Raw genomic sequence first — 27,499 nt, 5'->3', positions numbered from 1 at the left:
CGTTTACAAAATTTACCAAAATTATTACCAAAGCGCTTCGGTGAAAATTACTGAGGTTTTTGGTGTATGCATAGAGCCAGAAACACGTGCAATTTACCCGTATTCGTATTTAATTATAGTACATAGATGTTTATATTAAGATGTATGTTTAATGATTTATATTGCTGATGCTTTAATACTAAAATATGTTAAATAAATAGAGTACTCACGTCTGATTGTTGGAGGACCTCCACCTCCCCTACCACCACCCTTATTATCCTCCACCGCCCAGTCGCTCTCTGAAAAAGCAAAAATAACAGTTTTAGAACAATATAAATAATCACAATCACTTAAATTCACAGATTTGTCTTTCATGCAATATTTTACTTGTTTATCACTAATCCTTCATAGGTAAAAATAGTTAAATTAAACTGAAAAAACCCATTCTTAATTTATGAAATATAGTTTAATGTTTTCAGTCCAAATACATTTCAACCTAATTACACAAATAAGCACAATCACTTAAATTCATAGATTTGTCTTTCATGCAATATTTTATTTGTTTCTCGCTAATCCTTCATTGGTAAAAATAGTTAAATTAAACTGAAAAAATCTATTCTTAATTTATAAAATATTGTTTAATGTTTTCAGTCCAAATATATTTCAACCTAGTCTAAAAAAAGCAAATTTAATAAGAAAGAAGTAGTAAATATAATGGATGTGATTAAAATATATAATACAAATGGAAATTCATGACATTAAAAATTATAATTGCGAATATAAAGCGTTCCTCATGCATAAAATATGAATTGCGTGATACCGTTTTAAACATGAAATATTTTTCAGCAGCAAAGAAAAAGAAATAAATTAGAAAGTAATACTTGCGAAGTATAAATTCAATTTTATTTTATACAACTCATTTTTTGAAAGCACTAACAAAATTACGGTAGTTTGTAATAAATATGTATTATGATTATTTGTTATAAATAAATAATAATATAAACAATTGCTGTCCAATTGTTAAAATCTCTTTTGATCAACGGTTTTTAAAAGAATTTTAAAATTCATATATTTTTTTAAAATTCAATCACGCTTGTGACGTATTTTTATATCAATTATTTTAATGGGTAAAATTATGCAGAATACTTAAATTTATAAATATACCATACCTAATAAATGTACTTGCAATATTTAAAACAAAAATTCATTTGAAAAAATAATGCTTATTAAGTAATAATGATAACTTACGTTCCAAAATTGGTTTAAGTTTCACGTAAATCATGAACACAAAAACACTGTCAAATATCTTTACATTTTAGTATCCTTTTGTACATTCAAGCACATAACAACTTAACAGCCACTTAAAATATCCAAAATGTAGCTACAATTAGAAAGTCAGCTCCATAATTGACGAAAAAAATATTTACATATTGAAATTTTCCTTATTTGTTCTATGCAAACGAAAATGAAACAGATTAAAGATATCCAGAATTTAACAAGAGCAAACGATTTGAAAACTAAACGTGCAAAGAGAGAAAGATCTTCAGAACTGAAGCGAAATTATAAGAGATGAGGACTAAGCGTTTGTGAACTTAGTGTTATAATTAAAGGGATGACTCAACATCTTTCAACAACTTAAGAGTCGTTAGCTCGGCTCGAAGATATCCGAAAAAGCAGGAAGTTGTATATACTCCATTCTTTTAACAAAGGGGGAATATCTGCGGTTGATAAAACAGTTTATGTTTCGTTGGAATACCAATTACATTGGGTCATATAATAGAAAAAAAAGTTGATAAAAATAAATTCTCACGAAATACATTCGGGAAAATGTTAAAGAATTTCGCAAATTGTTATTTGTTTGCACATGCGTCAAATTTTTTTTCTCCCGAAGCTATGGCACTTTCACGAATTGTAGATACTCTCCGTAAGCGGATTGTTATAGTTTTGAAAATACAGTTAAAAAAATTATTTCTTATCAGATCATATTTACACTCTAAGAAATCAATTACAAATTGGAAATTAAGAGCCCATTCAAGCTGCTTCAGATTGCCCAAGATCGAAGGAAAATGCTTAGAAACTAAATTCAGGACGAAATGTTTGCACACACGCGAGTCACATTTACGTGCATATGCGAAATACACCGAATTAGGGGATGGTAGATCCGACATGGAGTGACATGTGTTCCAGCTTATGTAGCAATCGTCGAGAACTCAAAGCAGCAAATTGTTTGTCAAAGTAGACTTGAGCATTCTTTATGGGATTAAGATATGAAGATCTAGCTGGCAAACCTTCCGACAAAGATCTTCTCGTTGTAGAATTCATCGACGTGATGACATGCTAATATTATGGATTGGCCAATTGTAAGTTTACTACGATTGTGATTTTTTAACAATCGGTCGCTGCTTTTTTTTTCCGCATACGTTACATTAGCTGCATAATGGGCTTTATTTTTTCTCCATATTTCGGTGTTAGCCAACTTAAGAGGACGCTTTACGGTGGGAGAAGCTTTTCATCGCGAATTCTGTTATAGAAGATTAGAAAATAGATTGTTAGCTTTTGGAGGCAATTGAGAAGTGGATTAAAGCTTGAAAACTGATCATTGTACAACAACATACATGTCGTTTTTTAACAGAACTGTCAATTGTAAATGAATAAAAGTAGAATTTGTTATTCTAACTATTTAACAAAAAAAAGTGCGACAACAATATTCTATAACAAGTTCAATCGATAATAAATTTTGTAATATTAACAATTATTTAAACCTTAAAACAAAGCATAATCCAAAATAACATTTAAGACATAATATGAAATTTTACATTAAAAATGATTCACACAAGCTTAAATGAGTGTTTACGGTTTTCTATTGTAACTTTTACAACGCATTAGTTATGAAGCATATATCAGTTCCAGTTGTAGTTGTAGTTCATTTACGTCGCACTAGAGCTGCACAATGGGCTATTGGCGACGGTCTGGGAAACATCCTTGAGGATGATCCGAAGACATGCCATCACAGTTTTGATCCTCTGCAGAGGGGATGGCACGCCCGCTTCGGTAGCCCAACGACCTGCACGGGAAGTCGAACACTTTACGGTAGCACAGTTTAACGAGGACCAATACCGCACACCCTCGATCCCTACGCAGACTGATCCAAGTGGTCACCCACCCGCACACTGACCGCAGCCAGCGATTCTTGACTTCGGTGATCTGCTGGGAACCGTGTCTTAACGATCAGTCCACTGTGGGACATCTATCAGATCCATTTGAGCCCTTATTATAATGAAAATCACATCTTAATGTGTGAAAAACCAATTACAAAATTTAAAAAAATTATATAAGCCTAGATTTACTATTTATTTTTTTTATTGCGTTAGGCAGGCCATTTTTTAAATAAAATCGTATTTCATACTTATCTATCTTCACGATAATATCACGTTCATTCTTTGTCGTTGTCAATAATCACCTCGGTATTATCGTGTTTGATATTTACAACTGTCAATAATTATTGTATTCTTAATATTAATGTATTCACGTTGCATCGTAAGTATAAATTTTACCTATCATTATGGCTATAATAAAAAAATATCCATATTTCGAGATAAATCACACAGCTCTATTGTATATATATATTAAATGAGTCATTAAAAAAAATTTATAATCTTCCTTTAAAGACCTTAAATGAAACAAAGGAGGTAAAAAAATAATAATAAAATAGGAAACAGAACATTTGATGTCAATTTACGACATGAACTTTTCATAAGTCATACGATTAAACCTTCGTAATTACAAAACCGGGATAGAATAAGCATTGTTTAACGTCCTGGACGTCAAATTTTGTAAAAAGAATCATTAATGAGGGTCTACCAGCCTGGAATAGAATTTCCTTTTTAGTTTTCAGAAAGCATTCCATCCAACAACCTGATCATTCATCACTGTCAAACTAAAAAGTTATTCCAGAGAAGAATTAAGTAAAAAATCAGTGAAGTCTTATCCTCCCCCAAACCAGACTGCACGCTATAGCATTTTATGTGTATAATATATTCAATGAATACTGCAGAGAGTTGACTTAATTTAGAAAAATGTCAGCAACACTTTTGTTGGTAACTTTAACACTAAAAGTTCAAGCAAATTTGTATATATATATAGATATATTTAAATCTATAACTTTGGAAATTTTAGAAAAGAAAATGTTATATATCATCATAAATAATAATATTTTATTTTGCTTTTATTTCAATTATTTAATTTTATACATAAATATATGACTTAAAGGTAGGCAGCTTGACGATTTCAGCCATCATGGTAGTAGTTGTAATTGAAAATCATTCCGAATAGAATTTAGTACAGATATTTATTTTTATTCGAGATTTTCGTTTAGTGCAGGGGTTTTCAACTTACATGAGGCCGGGGCCGTAATTAAAAACACCTGTCAAATGGCGGGCAGCAACGTTATCAAAATTTTATCTAGGACTCTTTTATGTTTGAAGGAACATTAAATAGTACTGTCAGATTTTTATTAAGTTGTACAAAACAAACGTATTGAATTGCAAATTAAATTAGAAGTAGATTTTTAAGCAACATACACGATTTTTGTATTTGAATAAATATTTTCTTGGATGTAAAACCTGAGAAATAAATTTTTTGAGCCGTTGGTATGTTACATTTAACAGAAACGAAGAAATTAGGGTTTCTTAACGAAAGAGAAGTAATTTAAACCCATATAGATTTTTTACGAAAATTGTCCGCAAAAAGTGAAAACTAACATATTTTAGTTCGCGGGCCACAAAAAAAGGTTTCACGGGCCGGATGTGGCCCGCAGTTGGTAACCACTGGTTTAGTGGAAGATTTATGTAAAGCTTATACATTCTTGTGAACAGATTTCCGTGCAGGGAAGTATCGTGTAACTATTTCTTCTTATATGACTGTAATTCATTCTTATACTAGGTTTTCGCGTTGGCATTCAGCCTTATAAGAGCAGATCTTAATTCACTAGAGGATTTTCGTGCAGCTATTCATCCTCTAATGAATTGATTTTCATGTAGCTACTGCGTATAGTGAAAGATTCCGAGTCAAATTTTGTGTAGTTATTTATTTTTATCCGATGAGGTTTTCGTGTAGAGGAAAATTAGCGTAAAGCTATCTATCTTTATTTGAATAGATCTCCATGCAGTGAAGAGTAATTGTGTAGCTTTTTGTTCTTAAGTGAGTATTTTTTTTTTTTTTNTTTTTTTCTTTTTTTTTTTTTTTTTTTTTTTTTGATAATAAAGGGCTTCCGTTTAGTTAATCATTCCTATGCGAGACATTTATATGTAGGCATTCAGCCTTATAAGAGCAGATTTTACTAGAGGATTTACGTGTAGCAATTCATCCTCTAATGAATTGATTTTCGTGTAGCTATTCATTCTAATGAGAGTGTATTTTCGTATAGTGAAAGATTCCGAGTAGATGAGACTTTCTAATAGATGAGACTAATATTCGATGAGACTTTCGTGTACAGGAAGATTAGTGTAAAGCAGTGTTTCCCAAACTTATGACTTTCGTGTACCCTTTCCAAATTTCGTAACATTGTGTTCCCCTAATAAAAAATGAATGTATTTTATACTATAAAAAAATTGCACAAAAGTTAAAAATCACAACTGGCTGTTGACATCATTAATTATTAACTGTTAAATTTGCAAAAAGTAGCCAATAGAAAAATACGCAATCGTAAATTTTTATGGCTAGCTTTGTTTTTAAATAATTTTTTTTGAAATTTTCGTTTGTTGCAAGATATTTCGCATAAGAACACGTACCCCCGCTAAACTGTTCCCGTACCCCTGGGGGTACGCGTACTACACTTTGGGAAACACTGGTGTAGAGCTATCCATTTTTAACTAAATAGATCTCTGTGTAGTGAAGAATTATTGTCTAGCTATTTGTTTTTATGCGAGTATATTTTTTTATAATGAAGGGTTCCTGTTTAGTTAATAAATTTCTATATGAGGCATTCGTGTTGGTATTCATACTTATAAAAGCCGATTTTAAATGTGAGTACATTTTTATGAAGAATTTTCGTAAAGCTATTCATTCTTATTTCGCAGATTTTCCTGAAATTGAGTATTTTCATGCAACTATTCATTTTTAAATGAGGAGATTTTCGCGTAGCTGTTTATTCATTTCCAAGTAGCTTTTCTTGGCATTTTTTAATTAAAACAAATAAATAAATAAAACGAAACGAACATTTCATTAAAAACTTTTAAGATATTATTAAATTTTTTACAACCCTTAAAAATCACATTTACAATTTATTAATAAAAGTTCTTAAAATTATTATGCACCATCGCAGTATCTTCATAAATTCCATAAAAGATGTTAAAAATGGAATTCAGATTTGTTGAATATGAGTAAAATTTTAACAAAATAAATGACTTGACAGTTTAATAATAAAATAATTATAATAATAAAATATTAATAATTAAAAATAAATAAATTCTTCTGAACATAGACAGCTGTAAATATTGGTCTAAAGTTTTTCAATGTTTTTCACAGTTGATAAAAGGCATATAAAAAAAGCATTTCCACTGATAACTTTTTTTTGTATTAACATATTTTTCAGATTACAAAAGTTTCGTTTTAATTTATAAGATGTTTGTACAACTTAAACTCTATTTACAAAGCATTTAAAAGTAAGAGAATGAAGAGTTAGCATACAAAAACAACTTTAAAATTGATTTCTGAACTAATTGCATGGGGCCAATTGTATAATAAATTAATTAAAGAAACAGTGTACTCGTAATCTGAAAGATTTATACGCATTTTGAAGAAAATTTATAAGATTCAGATGATAAAGTGAATCAAAACTTACTACAAATGAAATTTTACTAATATTCTCTACTTTCTATAAGAGAAAAAAAAATTTTAAGCTCTCGTAAGTGTTTTTAGAATTCAGTTCCGCTTCGATTGTAAACTAAATTTAATGAAAGTAAAAAACATAAAAAAATAAAACTGCTTTTAACCAGAATCGGTGAGTAAGTTAAAAAGAGAGAGGCTCACTAAGAAATAAATAAGTCGAAACCAAATTCGAAGAATTTACCTTGTAATAAAAAGGGAAAAAATAATAATAATTTATTTAAATAACATTAAAAAAGTATTTGTACCGTATCAAAATTTTTAAAGTAAGTCTGTTTATTAATAAAAATAACTATTTGTTTATAACTTTCAATTTGTTTAATTAAAATTTAGTAAATTTATTTATTTATAATTTCAAAGTAAAAGTTTTCTTCAGATCAAAGCATTTTGCAGACAAAGACTAAAGTTTCGTAATTTATTGTGGCTGGTTAAATTATATGTTTAAATATTGGTATAAAAAAAGTTTTATCTTTTGGCACAATATGCATGCCTAGTAATATAAAAACAATATTAATTCTTGCCTAGTTACATAAAAACAATATTATTAGAGATTAAACTTTTTAAGCTAGTATTTTAAGTAAAATAATGAATAGTAGATGGCAGCACCAAAACACATTAAATACGAGAGAAATCTTAGGGATTTAACTTACATTTTTGTTAATAATCCTTGATAGAGGGTGCTCATTTTTAAAAGATATGAATAAAATAAAAATATACGAAAAAATGAAATAATTTTAACTAAAAAACTATAAACAAATTAAATTTATTTTAGAATTTTATTACAATCTTTTTCTGAATTTTCAAAATAAATTTGATAGGGCAACATCATTTTCTATTCGTACTTAAAAAATAAAAATAATAAAAATGGGTCTGGATATTAAATAAATTTTTTATTTCTTTGTAAACGTTGGTATTTTTTAACATTTAACAAAGTAGTGCAGTAAACTACTTATAGCTTTAATGCATGAAATACATAAATTTATACTAATAGTTTTATATTTAGGTATTTTTATAATACGTTTTTTTTATAGTATATAGTTTCGAGTAATTTTTTTATTTATATAATTGCGTATTTTTTTTTCTAAAAAAAGATTACAATACGAAATGTATTTCATATGCAACTGTATAGCACAGTTTCAAAAATTCTTTATTTTAATAAAATAAAAGAGAAAGAACTTTTCTTCGGTACAAATAACAACAGTACTTACAAAGATAAAATTTTATGCAAGAGAAAAAAAAGTTTAAAAATATTTTCTTTTAATACATTTAAAATAAGTTAAACAAAATATTCTTCCTAATAAACTAAATTCGACACTTACTTTGCTTATTGAATCATTAAGGAGGGGAAAAAATTGTACTAGAATAACATTATTTGTATTTAGAATATTAGTTTCACCAATTTAAATAGTAATTACAGAATTGCGGTCTTTGATTTTAAATTTTGCAAACGGATAATACTGCAAAAAATTTAAAATTTTAAAAAAATTTTTACGAATGAAATATAAATTAAGATTGCAAGGTGTGCATGATATATTGCTGTTCGTGTAAAATTTATATTACTTAACAAAATCCAAAAAAATTTACCACGTTCCATGTTTTATTTAACAAAAAAATCAATTGCTAATTCATTGAATAATCAAATCATTTGATATTAATACCTCATTTTATATTAAATATTAAATTTAAATATATTATATTAATTAATTTAAATATATTAATATGATTTGATTCGATTGTTAATGTCACACTAGTGCTACACTAGGCATATACTAGGTATTTTTCTAAAGTATTTTCAGTAATCCAGTTGATTAATTAATTACCGATCATTAGTTACACAGTAAATGTCTGCTAATAATAATTAAATACTGATTAAGTTATTCAACTGTATTCAGAACCCCAACAATGAAATCACTTAGCAATCGAAAATCTTCAAAAGTTCCGAATATTTTTTGATGAAATGATTAGATTACCATGTAATGGAGTAGAAACTACATGGTATAAATTGAACATTTGAGACATAAATACCTAATCAGAGATAACTATCATAAGAAATAGAAAACAAAAGTTTTATTTTAATGATTAATGTATTAATAAATGAAAATTTGAAAAGGATTTGTTTAATAGTTTTCAAGTTATAATTAAAAATAAAAGAGGGTAAAACAAATCTTCTCGATAATATTTACATTAGCAATCGAAAATCTTTAAGAGTTCTGAATATTTTTTGATCAAATGATTAGATTACCATGTAATGGAGTAGAAACTACATGGTATAAATTGAACATTTGAGACATAAATACCTAATCAGAGATAACTATCATAAGAAATAGAAAACAAAAGTTTTATTTTAATGATTAATGTATTAATAAATGAAAATTTGAAAAGGATTTGTTTAATAGTTTTCAAGTTATAATTAAAAATAAAAGAGGGTAAAACAAATCTTCTCGATAATATTTACATTAGCAATCGAAAATCTTTAAGAGTTCTGAATATTTTTTGATCAAATGATTAGATTACCATGTAATGGAGTAGAAACTACATGGTATAAATTGAACATTTGAGACATAAATACCTAATCAGAGATAACTATCATAAGAAATAGAAAACAAAAGTTTTATTTTAATGATTAATGTATTAATAAATGAAAATTTGAAAAGGATTTGTTTAATAGTTTTCAAGTTATAATTAAAAATAAAAGAGGGTAAAACAAATCTTCTCGATAATATTTACATTAGCAATCGAAAATCTTTAAGAGTTCTGAATATTTTTTGATCAAATGATTAGATTACCATGTAATGGAGTAGAAACTACATGGTATAAATTGAACATTTGAGACATAAATACCTAATCAGAGATAACTATCATAAGAAATAGAAAACAAAAGTTTTATTTTAATGATTAATGTATTAATAAATGAAAATTTGAAAAGGATTTGTTTAATAGTTTTCAAGTTATAATTAAAAATAAAAGAGGGTAAAACAAATCTTCTCGATAATATTTACATTAGCAATCGAAAATCTTTAAGAGTTCTGAATATTTTTTGATCAAATGATTAGATTACCATGTAATGGAGTAGAAACTACATGGTATAAATTGAACATTTGAGACATAAATACCTAATCAGAGATAACTATCATAAGAAATAGAAAACAAAAGTTTTATTTTAATGATTAATGTATTAATAAATGAAAATTTGAAAAGGATTTGTTTAATAGTTTTCAAGTTATAATTAAAAATAAAAGAGGGTAAAACAAATCTTCTCGATAATATTTACATTAGCAATCGAAAATCTTTAAGAGTTCTGAATATTTTTTGATCAAATGATTAGATTACCATGTAATGGAGTAGAAACTACATGGTATAAATTGAACATTTGAGACATAAATACCTAATCAGAGATAACTATCATAAGAAATAGAAAACAAAAGTTTTATTTTAATGATTAATGTATTAATAAATGAAAATTTGAAAAGGATTTGTTTAATAGTTTTCAAGTTATAATTAAAAATAAAAGAGGGTAAAACAAATCTTCTCGATAATATTTACATTAGCAATNTATAATATAATATAATATAATATAATATAATATAATATAATATATCTTAAAAACTTCTGAACGAATGGACACGATACAATGCTTCCTAAATCTCCCTGGACAAGGATGAACAATTATTGTGATTAGTGCATCCTACTACGAACCTAAAGGTTCACGGTTCGTATCCTACCGTCAGCCTACGAGCATCTATACCATACGTTTCTTTCTCGAGACAGTGCATTTTTAAGACTATGAAATTTGCACCTGTAATTTTGTATTCATGGGGTTTTCAAGTTCGACTATTATTTGTTTCGGTACTATTTTGATACGATACAGTGAACATATAATATAATTCGAAAAATAAAAAATCCACTAGAATCCAATGAAACTTTTTCATTGAATCATTTGATTGGTGCCATTTCGCTCGGATCAAGCAATGCTCAAAAATTAGTCGCTTAATTTCATTTGCAACGTAAAGAAACTTGATATCAATACTGTTAAAAGATTAAAAATATAAAATCAATAAAATATAAATAATTAAAATATAAATAAGTAAAACATTAACAAAGTACACAAGTGCTAAAAATGCATTTGGTTACATTTGATTTTCATAATTGATTTATAATAATCTAGTATCCCTCAAATACTTAAGCTTCTGTTTGTTGTTCCTTACTCTCAAAAAATAGGGCAAATTATCAGTGAACTATTTATCACTGAAAAGTCGAAAATTACTCAAAAATTTGTCAAAATTAGTATCACTCAAAAATTAGTCGTTTAATTTCATTCGCAACGTAAAGAAACTTGATATCAATACTGTTAAAAGATTAAGAATATGAATCATTAAAATATAAATAATTAAAATATTAATAAGTAAAAATTAACGAAGTACACAAGTGCTAAAAATGCATTTGGTTACATCTGATCTTCATGATTGATTTATAATAATTTCTTTTGTTGTTGTTCTGCTTCTGTTTGTTGTTCCTTACTCTCAAAAAATAGGGCAAATCATCAGCGAACTATTTATCACTGAAATGTCGAGAGATTTTTCTCTGTGATAGATGATTCCCTAGTAAATCCATCTCCGACAGGGTGTTGAGGTTTACCGACAGCGCGACGAAAATGAGATAGGAAAAATGAAATATGGTGCGTTTTAAGATGCCACACAACAAGCTATCGCGTAAACATGAAAGTCTGAAATTCGAAACACGCCCCCGGCATTTAGGTTGTTTATTTTATAGAGGGATTTTCTTAAGCTAGAGGAGAAAGCAATCTTGAGAATGATGTTATTCTAATTCTGCATTAAAATAAAAGAACTTCACTTGGATAGCGTGGAATATGATGTAATTTTATTTTTATCAAATTACATAAAAATAAAAGGACTTAAAAATACTAAATACTCTGTTTTTTAAATTCTTTTTTTTTTCCTCCTCAATCACCGGAAAATGTATTATGAGGTTCTCAAAGCTGCAAAGTATAAGAAATCCAATTTATGTTAATAATAAAATTATCTGTAAAAAAATGCTAATTGTCAATCAAAAATGTCTCATGGCAGATGATAAAATTCTTCATTTGCATGCGAAAACAAATGAAGGTTTACATTAATCATAGTCGGCTAAATGTCTTATAATACTTCAAAAGTTGCAAAAGTATAAATTTTATCATATTATCAATAAAAAAGTAATCAAGAAAAGGGGATAACGAGGTCTTTACCATTTTATCAATAATAGAAGAAACTGGAAAAGTATATATTAACAACAATCGGCCAGAAATGTCAAAAATGTTTCAAGAGTTTTCAAGAAAAGAAGACAAGAAATGTTTCAAGAAAATTTTCCATATTATCATTAAAACAGGTAACTTAAAAAGCTTAAATTGGTCGCAATCGGCGGAAAATAGTTTATAAAGTTTTATAAGTTATGAAATAACAAACATTTCCGTATTGCCAATGATGAAATTAACTCAAAACATTAAAGACAATCGACGGAGAATGTCTCATCAGTTAAGAAATAACGAAAAATTTCCATTTTATCAACAAAAAAAGTAACTAGAAAAATCTTGCAGTGGCTACAATCGACAGAAAATATCTTCATTGAGAAAAAAGTATGGTTAAAATTAACAGAAAACCAGAATTTCCGATAAGCCCTTCCCATATTTAAAAATTGCCAAATAAATGGTTTAAATACTGTATATTTTGGTTTCATTAACAAGAAGTAGGATTTTATTTGTGATAAAATTACCAAACAATACAGTAATTTCATCAGAATTTTTTTTGTTTTGTTCATGTGCTATTCCTTTTTTCATGCACATTATATAAATGATTGAAATTTTAAATAGATTATAGATTATTGGTTGGACATAAACGTAAATGCAAGTTTCAAAAGTCATTACTGTTAATTAAAAAAATAAAATAAAATAAATGTCCGGCCATGGAGCTATAGGGTTCCACGGAATACCTTTTCCGAACGGTTGCTATAATGTTCCATAAGCTATCAAGAAACGAAACTTTTTAATTTTATCAATTATAAAAATAATTTTTAAAAAATATTGATCGCAATAGACAGAAAATGTCTTATGGTGTGTAATAAGTTTTGATTTAACAAGATATTTTTCATTTTAAATTAAATAAACACATAGAAGCTAGAAAAAAAAAACTTAATTGCCACAGCCGGCAGAAAGAGCTAACGTTTTATAAGTTATGAAATAACAGCATTCCTAGTCAGAGGCAGAACTACATCCTTAAGTGGAATCAATCAATCAATAGTCGAAATTTTGTGTTGTAAATGGCAACTAGCCATTTACACTATTCTTATTAGACGATACGTATTCCCATCTCAATAGAAACGTATTCCTATTGGTTGCTAACAGATTGATCATTGATAGATTGCCAGTGGACAGGTAAGTAAAGTGACATCAGCTTAGACATCTCTATCAAAGTAATTTAAATGAAGATAAGATCAACTAAAAAACACTCATCAAACGAGAACAATTGAAAGAAAATGTCTATGCCTGGCAACTTTTGGTGACATGTCTATTACATATATGTGTCTTCTTTTCTAAGTGAGGAGACAAAGAAAATGTATGTATACTCTTCGCAAGTGTTTCTCAAAAACTGAAGATCGATATTGCTTCATTTTCCTATATTTTTATTTAGTTTATATGAGAAAATAACATTGTTTAACGAAACTAAGGTACGGCATTACTTTAAATGGAAGCTTTCATAAAAGAGAGATAATGGGGAGAAAAATAAAGTTTTTTGGCAAAATAACCAATTGTTCCATTTAACCTAACTACTTACTCAGTGACAATATTTTCGACTAGTTAAATATTTCCCTAATTATAGCAATAAGAATATATGTTTATAAATATAAAAAAACACGCAAGAGGGGTCTTTAACTCATATTTAAGTTCGATAAAACAAAACAAAAAAATTTCAAACTGTGATGGAACATTATTGAAGCCAATAAAGCAAACGAAAAAAAATTTGAATCGGTTGTTTATTAGTTGGATAAAATGAAACGTGCTTCATTATTGTTAGGATTTATTTTACAATTAAATTTTTAAAAAAAATTATTTTAGTTGATTTTAATCTCTTTTCCGCGCCAATTGACAGCAAAAATGACTCGTCAAGTTAGAACAGTTTTGTTTCTCTTTTATTTTAAAAATTCTCGTTGTTACTGTTACAATGTGCTATGAATCAAGTTTCTTAACAAGTTTTGTAAGACAAGTTTAGTTTTAATTTTTAAAAAAATCCAATGGAATATTCATTATTGTTCGTCTTTCCATATTTTTAAACAATATTATTTATTAATAAAATATAAATTACAACTAAAAGTAAAATATTTTTTTAAAAAAGAATTAATTTATCACAGGCAATTATTACAAAATACGCTTAGAAAATATATTACATTTCTAATCAACACTGAAGTCAATTTTCTGCTTTTAATGACAAAAACTTTTTACAGCTTTTGCTTAATTTTTTTTTGGCAACAAGTTGTTCTTCACATTTTTAAGGATTTTAAGACTTTCCGGAGTTAAAACTACTTCCTGTAATTGACGGCACTTTAAAGAAAAGAAAAAAAGAAAAACGGAAGAGGCCCTAAAAAATTGATTAGCACAGCGAAGTTTCATGAAAGACTAGATTTAAAGTTTAGATCGTAAAAAGAGAGAAATAAAAAAGGTTCTATTATAAATTAGTTCTTGCAGGACAGTTTTCGAGATGGAGATTAGAACAAGTATAGTTATTGGCTGATAGGGAGATAAAATAACTGATACCAGAATTGTCTTCGCTTCATAAGACGTTATATTAAACACACTTTTTAAGCAAAAATTATTACTCCATGATTGTTACCTTAAATTTATTATTTCGGCTCACTTTGTAGATCTTTATGGAAGTTTTTCTCTTATTTTGTAACCAGCTCTGAACATCCGACCCATTTTCGTATTTATAAACATTAATGTTTAATCCGTAGCCTTGTAATTTTGAACCCAACCCAGAAGGCCCTAAATCCAACTTTGGGACAGATAAGCCATCGTGGAAGACTTTTTAATGAAACTAACACACATTTGCGTTATATGGAAAGGAAAATCATGAAAACCACCCATGGTTAGTCCGGCGGCAAGGGGATTCTGACGTACTATCGATCTTCCAGTGAGGATGTTTTTCGTCAACACTGTTGTTGGTGCAAGAAAAGGAATTGTATTGATAACGACCAGCCATCGCTGGGATTTGAACCTGGGTTACGTCATTGGGAGGCAAGTGGAGGCTATCCGCTGTGCCACTCCGGCTCTTTTGAAGTTAATACTTACGACATAATGGTTTGTTTTCCATTTATTTCGTCATTTTTTGTGCTTTAAATGTAATTATTTCAATATAAATCGCTTTATTTATGTACTAATACATAAAATTATTTTCATGCAGAGAGAATAGCAATATAATCATTTAATTTTCTTTGTGAATAAAACTTTATTTGAGCTTCATATGTTTTTCCTAAGGCATACCATTGTTTCAAAAAAATCTTATGATCAGATTATAAAATGAAATTTTTCACCTTTTTATATTTTTAGTATGTTAGAAACATGTTAAAAAGTATGTTAAAGTGGCACGCATAATATATTTTCTTTGCAACACTGTTTTCGAATAAGGTAAGTCATCGCTGGTATAGATAAAAGCATACCACTAGTGTTTTAATTCAGCCATTGTTTATTCATCTAATCCTTCATTAATTTTTTTTAAAAAAAGATATACATTAGCAATTGTAATTATAAGAAAAAATATGGCATTGCATTTAAAGATAATTACAGTCCATACAAAAGTATTATGTTTAAAATATTCAAAGAGATTCTCAAAATATTACATTATTTAAGTTTATTTTAAAATGATTACAAAAAAAATCTACTGAATAACTTGGAAAGTGTATCTTGATGGTAAATCGAATCGGATGTAAAAAGCTTCGTATAGTTTGGTATTCGAATGCGTCTTTACTTAATCCAAAAATAGCGTTTTTGTTAATAATTTAACTGTCAAGTAACATTTATTAAACTTCTGAAGCATTATGAAAACGCAACGAACTGTTATTTAAAGTCTATTAAATATATTCCGCAGTTGAAATGCTAAATAGTTACATGTTTATAATCATATTCATTTTATTAAAAAAAATTGATATTGAAAATGTACAATAATGAACTTAATAATTAACTTACAATAATGAAAAATATTTTTATAAAATTTAATATTAATATAATGCTTATACCTAATTTTCAACCTTTTAATATTCGTATTTAACCGCAATCGAATTAATGAATTCGGGAAACTGTCATAATAAATTTAAAAACGAAGCTAATTTTTTTATAGATCTTTATAAAAATACAAGTTTAAAAAAAAAACAAGTTTTTAGAAAAAAATAGGTTTTTAGATTTTATTTTTCAAAAAAATACACTAACGTAATGTGCTCACACAAAGTTTTTACCAACATTTGCTTAGCAAGACGAGTAAGTATGTATCTATTTACTTTAAAACCACTCTTTTTAGAAAAAGTTCTTTTAAAAACAAATAGGGGAGAGTCGGATAGCCCCGAGCACTTAAGGAGTATTGCTTATATTTCTGTATAATATTGAGTAATAATCAATATTTTTGTATGTTTCTATTGTTTTATCATCTAATTAAATAATGCAAAAAGAATAAACCAAAAAAATAATAGTTTAACTTGAAAAAATAGAAATTTAAAAAAACATGTTTGTCGGCTAGCCCCACCCAGTTACAAAAATTATGTTTTTTGACTGTTTTTTCAGGTGTAAATGAAAATGACCAATGTATTGACAATAGATAAACCTCATTTATCATTTTTATCACAAAATTAGTTTATTTATTACATATTTATATAACATGGTAAACTATTGTTTACCATGTTACCAGTTGCATAAATACGTGAAACTTTGAAAATAATCTTTTTTTTAATATAACAATTAATGTCCGAAGGCCCATTGACTTGAAAAAATATTCTATACATATGAAATTGACAGTGGGCGGGGTACCCGACACTACCCTATATATATTTTTATTTCATAACCGTCGTTGAACAGCCGACCCAATTTCATGGGTTTAAGACTACTAATGTTCAACTCCGTAGCCTTGTAATTTTGAACCAATCNATATATATATATATATAGAGAGAGAGAGAGAGAGAGAGAGAGAGATCACTAAATCATTATTTTAAATCCTCCCATTCGATGAGAGCTAAAAGCATCTAAAAGCGATGATTCAGTGGCGGAAACTATAATCATTTTCAGAGGTCAAAGCATTGCTTATTTCTTTAGACTGAAGGCTCAAAAGAGAAAGATGCAGTTGGTCATAAAGAAAAGGATTCGTTTCTCTTTAATTTCATCTCTCCAAACATTAGGTCTTCACGATTCTTCAATCCTTAATGCAACATAATGTTCACGATGCCGAGAATGAAGTATATTTTATTTTGTGAGTTCTTATTAAAAAGCAAAGAACAGTATAAAATTTAAACCGTATGATACTAAAGTGGACAGAATGTAACTTATTAATAACAATAGTTTTCTTGCTTTATTAGTTAGAAAAACCATAATTAGTAACTACAACCATAATTGCGAGCAATCAGATTTTTGAATTAAAACTGTAATCGTAATTGCTATTTAAAGCAATAATGATTTGTGATTGCAAGCAATTTTGATTAGAATGAATTATTACGATTTGATCAACTCGCTTTCAAGTGTGTGAGAATGAAATTTGAGGTGTGAATAATTTCACCCGTTCTAAACTAAAATTATTTCTGAGTTACATATGGAATTGATTTTGGAAGGCGTAAATGAGATTGAATTTGAAGTTTATTAATGAGGTCATTTTTGGTGCAAAACATAACCTTATTTTCTACTTCAGGTGCATTTTTTTACACCTGTCAACCTCAAAAATACCTTATATTTTCGTAAGGGTTCTGAGGGCTACAAGTAGAGTATCTTGCATCATGATCGTATACATGATCTTCATCTGTGTAATTTATCTCCAGTCTAAACTTCGACTAGTAAGAGCATTCAAAACTGAACTTAAGCTATTAATCAATGAAAATAAAAGTTTTTATAACTTCCTGATCACTACAAATATAATTTATATCGACAGAGGGAATTTAACGTAAAGCCTAATTTCAATATTTTCGGACTGATTATAATTGTTAAAGTTGAACTGGAGGTCTATGCTGGATGAAAAAAAAGTTTAAATAGCTTCCCGATCTCTATAAATATAATTTATACCACCAAAAGAAATTTACCGGGAAACCAATTGTCAACAAATTTCAAATTAGCTATAGTATTTAAACTTAATCAAGAGTTCTATACTGAAAGAAAATAGAAGTTTTAATACTTTCCTGATCGCAGACAGCATAAATTTAATTACTCGAAGTGATTTATCGTGAAACCAAATTTCAAAATATTTCAGACTAGATAGAGTATTTAAACCTAAATGGAGATCTGTGCGGAATGAAAATGAAAATTTCACTCGTTTCACTATCACAACAAGCGACATTTATATCACCAGAAGGAATTCATCGGGAAATCAAGTTTCAACAACTTTCAGACTAGTTATAGTTATTAAAGGTGAACTGGAGTTCTACTCTAAATGAAAATAAAAGTTTCCTGATTGGAACAATTACAATTCATAATGCATATCATATTTATCATCAAATCAAATTTCACTTTTTTTTAAATATTTGATTACAGGAATGAAGATTTTTCATCGTTTTATCATTAAGAATCTTAAATAAGGTTTTATGTTCGATAGTTATATTTGCAGTCCTAGAGCTATATTTAGTCTAGTTATGAATTTGTTAGTTATAATCTGAAAATGAACAAAATAAGGCTAATTGTGGTCCACTTGAATGATGGTCCAATGAAAACTTAAAAGTAAACGTTGAAAATGGTTATTAGGGAAAAATATTTCGTTATTAAAGACTTTAATTATTTCATTTTAATTTAAAAAGCGTGAAAGAAAATACAATGCAATATTTTATAAATGCTTATTCTTTTCATAATTCGTTCTATATAGTGTTTTTTTAAAAATATATTTCCTTTTAAAAATGCCCTTTCTATTGCATTGACAATTTACTTGAAACTATTTCATAAAAGCAACTAAAAAATTAAATAAATAAGGAATTATAGGTTGGATCGGGATTGGTTGGATATATATAATTAGAGGTTTCACTGGCTTTAAAATGTACTAACTCACGGAACACCTTTAACTCCTCCACGGAACCCTAGGGTTCCGTGAGACACCATTTGGGAACTGCTGTGTTCTGTGTATCTAAGAGTAGTATTTAAGTTTAGCATTTAAAACTGAACTAGATCTCTATGACAGGGTTCCCACTCAATTTCAGAAAAAAATTCCCTGAATTTTCCAGGTATATCAGGTAAACTTTAATGAAAACCCATACCATATTTTATCTATACCAGGCTACTTTTCAACAGAAAACTTTGATTTTTTTTCGAATATAACATTTTGTGGGCAAAAACATATAATCGAATGAGAAGGGAAACATGGAAAAATTTCACTAAAAGCTGAAATTTTATAACATAATTGTAATAGATGGTAGAATTATTTAAATCGAATCTTAATAACTGGTTACTGTTATTGACATTATAATACTGGTTATTTTCCAGGTATAATATAGGAATTTTCCTGGTCTTTTGTAAAAAAAATTGCAAATTTCCCTGACTATTCACTGTTTCTAAAAGTTGAAAATAAAATTCCCTAACAATTCCAGGTTTTCCCAGACCCGTTTGAGCCCTGCTTTGAATAATGCTAACAGATGTTACAATTGTTTCTTATATGATTCAAGCAAAAGTTATCGCCATTTTACTGACTATTTAAATTTCGAACATTTTCCAATGTAAACAAAATAACTGAAACAAAGCCTAAAAAAGAAAAATTAAATAAAATATATGAATTAAATAAATAATAAAATAATAAAAATAAATTACAAAACTACGTTTCTCAAGTAAACTGAAAACTGGAAAAATAATTTTATTTTTGTCTCAGTAAAAAAAATAAAAAAAATGTGTCACTTTTGTAAATAACTTTTATCTTGAACGAAAATACTCCCACGTGTTTTTCTAAAGCGACGTGCTCAAGCCTAGGAAAAAAATGAAATCATTTTCTCAATGTTTAGTATGTTAAAAAAAAGCAGTTTTTAATATTTTTTCAATATTTAAGAAAAATACCTCACATAAAAAAAGAAACATTTTATTGTTAATACTTTTTATTGATCGTAATAAATAAAAACTTAGTCTTATACACGATTAAAGCAATCAACACAGTAATTCTATAAAAAGTATTCAGTTTTAGTTCAACCTAAATTTCAATTTTATATTAAAGAATATAAGAAAGCTATAAAAAATGTTTTTAATTTTTATACATATAACCCAAAAACAAATAAATAAATAAACCAATATTTATTTGTATGTGAAATTCTGAATCATCATTAAATAAACACCTTTCAGAAAAGATATAGTTTTCTAAAACCGTTCACCAAGAAAATTAGATAGATTTTTTACCCTGTGTATTTTGATTAAGAATTTCATAGATTTCCAACCTTTTTTGACTCATCGTCTACTTCACAATATAAAAATTTTTCAAGCACCCCTCATAAAAAGTTTTAATAAACATTTATTAAACAATTATTTTTTATTTATTTTACATATAAGTTAATCATATTGTTAATTTATTGAAAATTCGTATTGACCAATGATTTTATAAATAAACTTTCTTTTAGAATTTTTTTTCAAACTAGTCTTTTTGTAAAAAATTAACATTCGCAGTGACCTTCTAAGTATAGCGCAAAATAACTTTTAAACATATTTTTTTAAAGAATCCCTTATTATACATAATGCTTATGATGAATAAAAAGTCATTATTAAAAAATTTTGGTAAAAATTCAAAATGAATAGTTAGAATTTTGAATTGAAAAAAAAAAATTCACCTCGAACTTCTAAGTGTAAAGAATTTGTGTAGATCACAGTATCATTTTCGTTAAAAAGAGGGGTTAGTAAATTTTTTCTCAAAAAAATTTCAGAATTTAAAACAGCTTTAATAATATATACTTTATGCAAAGCTAAAAATATATTAGTTTTTCTATTCAAAATAAAATATCAATTCTAAAATGTACTTAATAATAATAAAAAAAAATTATTATGTATATAAGTTTTTATACAACTTCTAGAAAATCCCAACGCCCCCCTAGAAGTCTACAATGGCCACTGGGTGGCAATAGCACCCACATCGGGAGCCTGAATTAGAACATTAGCTTTAACAATGACTTTGACCTCTTGCCTTAAATCATCATCATTTAAGATCCTGTTTCGTAATAGCATAATTATATTTATGGAAAATGGTCAGTATTTTATGATCTCTGTTATTTGACAAAAGTGGTGCAATGCTAGAGATCAGAGATTAGATTTAAGACTTTAAAAATACATAGAAATTTTTTTAAAACTCTAAAGTTGGTCTGAAGACGAATAAAAAAAAAGGCAAACTAAATACATCATTTTGTATGCATAGTTTTGAGAAAAGATGATGCATTGATGTTTTAATATCGTTTGCAAATAGCAAGAAAAATACAGAGTAAAAAATGTACCGGACGACTTTTTGAAAATTATAAAATATTTCTTAAAGTAAGAAACAGATTTATAACAAATTAACAGAAAACGATTTCTATATTTTTTTAGATAGGAATCAAAATACGTTCTATTCATCACAGCAACGTATTTTTCAAATTATTCTAAGCCTTTGTAAGTGTCAAACGAAGAATTTAAAGTATGTTTCTCTCACGATTTCTTAATATAGAGAAAATAATTAACTGAACCTTCTTAAAATGCTTATAATGAATAAATGTTTTACACTGGCTCCACTTCATTTACTCATTTTTAAAAGTGCATTTGTTTGACATTTATGTGGTGTTACTGCAGGTTTCACATTTTGTAAATCTAAAATAAATAAAAAAATGAAAATAAAATTTTCAAACTTTTATTCCATTGTGTTCCATTGCAGAATTTTAACAAAACTTTCACATTGGTAAAGGTTAAGATCTTTGGCACTTGTTAAACCAGAATGTAGCAGAGCTTTGCAACAAACCTTACATAGCGTAAGACAATATTAGCTTATTAATTAGTCTTTAATGCCCTTAATTGCGCAAATGCAAGCACTTTGAACGGCAATGTACTTTAACGCATCAACTTATTAAGTTTGCAGCAAATTTGCATAATGTAACGGTTCAAAACACCGATAGTATGGTTCATCTTTGAACCGATTTACTGATTTTTCTAATTTCTAAAAGTTTTATTTAGCAGCAAAAACAGTAAATGTACTAATGTTGAAATTCGAAAACATTGTCAGGTAACCATTATTTACTTATTATATATTCTTTTATAAAACCTGTATCAATTCTACTAGTTTAGTAAGTAAAAATTTGGTATCATACCTCATATTTTCAATTTATTAAAATACGAAAAATGCATTTGTAATTAATATATATTATTCTACAAATATTCTACAACATTTTGGATTGGAATATATAAGACTTTTCTCAATATTTCACAACGCGATGGTTACTTTCTTTGGAATTATCGATGAAAAATATAATTTTTCGTTCAACTTCATTTCCAGACGTCCTTGAGTCTCCTTTTGGAAATAAATATCTGAATCATAGTCAGCAGCTCAACACAAGAATTACAAATATGCGAGTATCCTGACAAAAAATCGATACGATTCGAACATAAATTACAGTCCCTAGAGGGTCTAACAAGAGGCCGTTATGCACCATTACTTCAGTCGGTAGTCATGCACTGCCTGCAGGGGAAAGGACCGTCATTCAATAATATCAATTCGAACGACTTGTATAAGAGAAGAATATTCCAGTTCTAGAAAATAAACAGTTTCTGTATGCACTTACAATGCACAAGGAATTGTGGAATGAAGTTGTATTTTTGAGGATTTTATAACATAAAATTAAGTTTTGTCCTCACAGGAATAATTAATATTATGCGATAAAAGATTATTCAATAACAAAAATTTACTTAACTGTAAAAATCGTTGGGTAAATTTTCAAATCAATACGCATTCTCAGAAATAAAACTCTCAAATTTGACAATTCAACAATCCTTGATGTGTATTACTTTAACTTTGAGGATCATTTCGTCATTAAGATCACGCGGCTTGTGACGAAATGCGAACTTTCAAATGTATGACATTATTACGGAATCTCATCGTAATGCATTGTGAGATATAGTTAATTAAAATAACGAAACTAGAACGAAAACTGGACGATCGAAAAAAAATTACGGAATAAGCCGACAGTCTTGTATAGTGGTCAAGGAGTTTGCCTCGTTTCAGGAAGAACGCGTGTTTGAATTTCGCTTCGGGTAAAGGTGTAATTTATCTCTCTGTTCTCCACCAGTATGATGCCCACGATACAATGATTATTAGAAAGGCTAAATACACTAGATTCTGTGATTTTTTTTTTTTTTTTTATGGAAAAAATAGAATGATGAAATATTTTTTAATTTTGACAAAATTAGTTTTATCGAAGAAGAGAAGATAATTAATTTGTCACCTTGATGAAATATTTGCTCGATACCAAGAAACGAATTCGTCAATAAGTTTATTGGAATTTGAGTATCATTTTTTTTTTACAGTGTATCAACTAAAGGATTGATAAATTACGAAATTTTTTTTCATTTGAACTCTTAAGTAATTGGCAAATCAAAATATTTGGTTAGATAAGTACAACTGAAACAAAACTAGTTATTACATTAAACAAAAAAACACAAATTTAAGGTATAAAATAAAAATGTGTTTTACATATAAAGCAATAAAAAGTGCTTAAAAACCTTCAGTTAACTTCTTATTAGCTTAGAAGACATAGTTTAAGTTGCAAGTTTAAGAAAATAGACATACTTTTAGTGCTTTAATGTTATATATATATATATCAAAATGCGTGTTTTAGAAAATAGGCTTAGAATAGAAATATTAGTTGAAGTGGACATAAGATACAAAAAAGCGTATAAGGAAATGGGCATAGTATTTGATTTCAACTGTTGGGACTACTATACTTTATAAGATTAAACTAATAAAAAATAATTATTGATAGTATTTAAAAAAATAAGCAAATTTTTAGATTGATTTTTGTAGGCATTTTTTTTAAAATATCAATTATCATTTTTCAAGTTTTTCACGTACGTTTAAAAAAAATGGGCTCATTGTTTAAAGTTAAATTTATGCATTTAGCTTTAACTCAGTTTCTTAATAGCATGAGCTATTAAGCTCGTCCTATGAAGTATTATTGTTATACACAATTAAGTGAAATTGTGTATAATAGCACGAGATATTACTATAATTTTCAGCTATGGAGCCCTCCACAAATAAATGTGACTATTTGTGCCAAGGGGAAGGGGGGGAATAAAAAGAGGTCATCACACATTCAAGTTATAATGAGCATATTAAAACCCGACAGATTCAATATTTTCATATCATATTTTTTATCATTTTAAAATAATTTTAATATGATGACATTTTAAAGTGATGTTCTCTTCGGTTCATATTGTTTTGTATTGTATCTAAAAAATTCATACTGATTAAGGTATAAATAAATACTAGCCAAAAAATTTAAAACTTAAAAGAAATATTCCTATGCATTAACACAAACATAAAAAAAAAATAAAAAAATAAAAATATAAAAAAATAAAAAAATTTATGTTCTTAAATGCAAGCAATCTGAGGAAAGAAAACAAGAATTGTTACAAAAATAACGAAAATTCAATTTAAAGTTCTTATTGCTGTCTTAAATTCATGCATCATAACTATAGCATATTGATTGTGTTTTTAGTTATAAACCTTAATCATATTTCATAGAAAATAATTATAATGTGCGAAAAATGTGTCGAAATATAGCTTTGAAACAAATATAGTCGAATCTGAAAATCCTATATATTCATTAATGAGCCTATCTTACCAATCATATATTCATTATTGAGCATGTCCCAATATTCAATAATGTATACATGGTATACAATTTGACTTTATTTGTTTTGGAGTTATTTTGACACAATTTTTGATCAGTTTAAAGAAAACCCTTTTTACAATGAAGTAAATGAAAAACAATCTTATAAACAGCAAGATTTCAAGAAATAAAAACAATTTGAGTAAAGAGTGGTTTTATAAATTAGCTTTATGAGACAATATCGTTCAGAAATTACATTCCTACACTGAGAAAAGAATTCTGGTAAAATTACCATACTGTATGGTTATGACATTATATAAAAAAAGATAATGATTTTGGTAACTAAAAACAAAATATACGGTATTTGAAACATTCATTTTGTAATTTTTCTGTTCCTATGGTAACGGTTTACCGGAAATTCTGATTTTCAAAATTATAGTCCTTATTGCCAAACATTTAGCAAAAAATATAAAACTGAAAGATAAATTCAACAAAATAAATGTCTTTATGCCATGCTGTTAAGTTTCATGATAAAATTACCAAATTTTAGCATATTCATCATATTTTATGAGATATTAAAAAAGTATATTTTATATTTAATTTTACCGAAATTATTACGAAAGAGCTTCGGTAAAAAATTTTCTTTTTGCCCCCTCCCTCCAAAAAACATTCTTTTTGATGTTCCAATAAAGCCAAAAACACGGTAAATTTTACCCGATTGTGGTAGTTCAGTGTAAAGTAGTAGTGATATTTTATGTGGTATTTCACAGCATCATGAAAAAGTTTTGAAAACATGAAAGATAATTCGTTTATTAAAAATAAATAATAATAATATTTCTTCCCTTTTTTGAATTCATGATACACGAACAAAACAAAGAAGTCTCAATGGCTAAAGATGAATTGCAGCAACAACAAAAAAAACGTGTATTTCAAAGTAAAAAACAAACGCACTATTGTGTATAAAATATTTCAGACCAAAGAAAAAAGAAAGTTGTCAAAGAAAGCGAAAAATAATGGGTTTTCTAACGAGACATAGCAGGCCACCAAGATGTCATAACTTTTAACGTGTCAAGAGGACATGACTAAATGTCAACAAGGTCACGTGGTCACGTAGCTCTTCAAAGATATATTTAAGACAGAGTGCTATTTATATATGTAATATAAAAAATTGCTTAACCATGTTTCAAAAAAATAGCGTGTCATATCTTATTTACTTTTATAAAAAAAAACAAGAGACATAAATTAATTAATTTTCGCTACAAAATTTTAATATTAGATTTATGCATAAATTTTTAAACGAATAGTAAAACACGTTGACGCATAGAAGGTATAAACTCAGAGAGAAATTTTGGAGAACATTGAACAAGAATATTGTTTAAATTTGCTAAAACCAAGTTGTACCATTTTGTCATGCAACTTGATAAATGCAATGATACTGTGCAATGGTTCATGACGCTGTGGTTTAACTTGAAGAGAAACAGAGTTTAATTTAACACCTTAGTTACGGAAAGGAACTATGAAGGAAATTATTGAAGGAAATTATATGCTTGAACATGGGTGTTGCAGGGGTTCAATTTTTGAGGAGGCGAAATTGAAATACACAGTCGCAACAGTTTTCTAAACTTAACTCTTAAGAAAAAATATGTCTGCTAAATATTTGAAAAATAAATATTTTATCTTTTTCTCGATTTTAGAGTTGATGATTCTAAAAACTTTCTTTATTTGTTTGAAATATTGAGCGAGAATTTTAGAGATATCTTATTATTGAGAGGGACACATATCCCCAGCCAGCATCACCCAAGTGCTTTTTGAAAGTTATGGCTCAACGTGAATTTTTTTTAAGAGTATAAGAAATGCGCCACAGTATGCAGGTTGATTTATATTAAAATAGCAGTTTAAGTCTCAAAAAACGAGGATGATGCCTAAATTTCAGAAAAGTAATTTACTGATTTAAATAGTCAATTACTGGTGTATCAAATAAATTATATAAATCAGGTATATTAAGTAAAAATAATTGGTGTGCTACACAAAAAAATTATTACTAAAACTTCATTATATAAAAATAATAAATAAAAAGAAATATTAAATCTGCATTCAACTATGTTTAAATTTAAACAAAAAGAGTAAAAAATTACTTTTTGATTTTAAATGCTTTAAAATTATTTTTTAAATATCTATCTATCTATATAATATACAGTGGTGGCCAAAAGTGTGGACACTTTTTGAAAGTTTCATGTTTTTCAACTTTGTGTGCTTGTAGAGTATATTAATTTTCACTTAAATACAAACGTTTATATATCAAATTGAAGGTAATTTAATGTAGAATTTAATAATAAATACAGTATTACAATATCTGTATTACAAAAAAAGTTATGCAACTAATAGTAAGATCTATCTTAGATTTGCATTTTTTTAAAGTGATACTTACACAATCAATACTTAGTAGGATAACCCTTATTTTTTAAGACAGCTTCACAGCGTCTTTTCATCGAGTGAACGAGTGTTTGGAGTTCATCTTTCGTAATCACATGGTGCCAAGAATCAATTATAGCTTCACTTAGTTGTCTTTTATTGGATGGACGTTTTTTTCGTACAAGAATTTTCA

At 27.5% G+C, this 27,499-nt stretch overlaps 1 protein-coding gene across 8 annotated transcripts in view; it reads right to left on the bottom strand.

The window, feature by feature from the left end:
- Positions 1-27,499, bottom strand: part of LOC107447376 (coiled-coil domain-containing protein AGAP005037) — a 679,334-nt gene that overhangs the window by 380,249 nt on the left and 271,586 nt on the right. For all 8 annotated transcript variants that reach the window (XM_071184692.1, XM_071184693.1, XM_071184694.1 and 5 more), the window contains one exon: positions 210-278. In XM_071184692.1, the coding sequence (XP_071040793.1) occupies positions 210-278 (69 nt within the window). The remainder of the gene's footprint in view (positions 1-209; positions 279-27,499) is intronic.

This window comes from Parasteatoda tepidariorum, chromosome 8 (assembly GCF_043381705.1).
Source record: "Parasteatoda tepidariorum isolate YZ-2023 chromosome 8, CAS_Ptep_4.0, whole genome shotgun sequence".
NCBI classification, from domain to species: Eukaryota; Metazoa; Arthropoda; class Arachnida; order Araneae; family Theridiidae; genus Parasteatoda; species Parasteatoda tepidariorum.
Note: the sequence above shows the minus strand (reverse complement) of the source record. Positions and strands in the feature narration are given on the sequence as shown.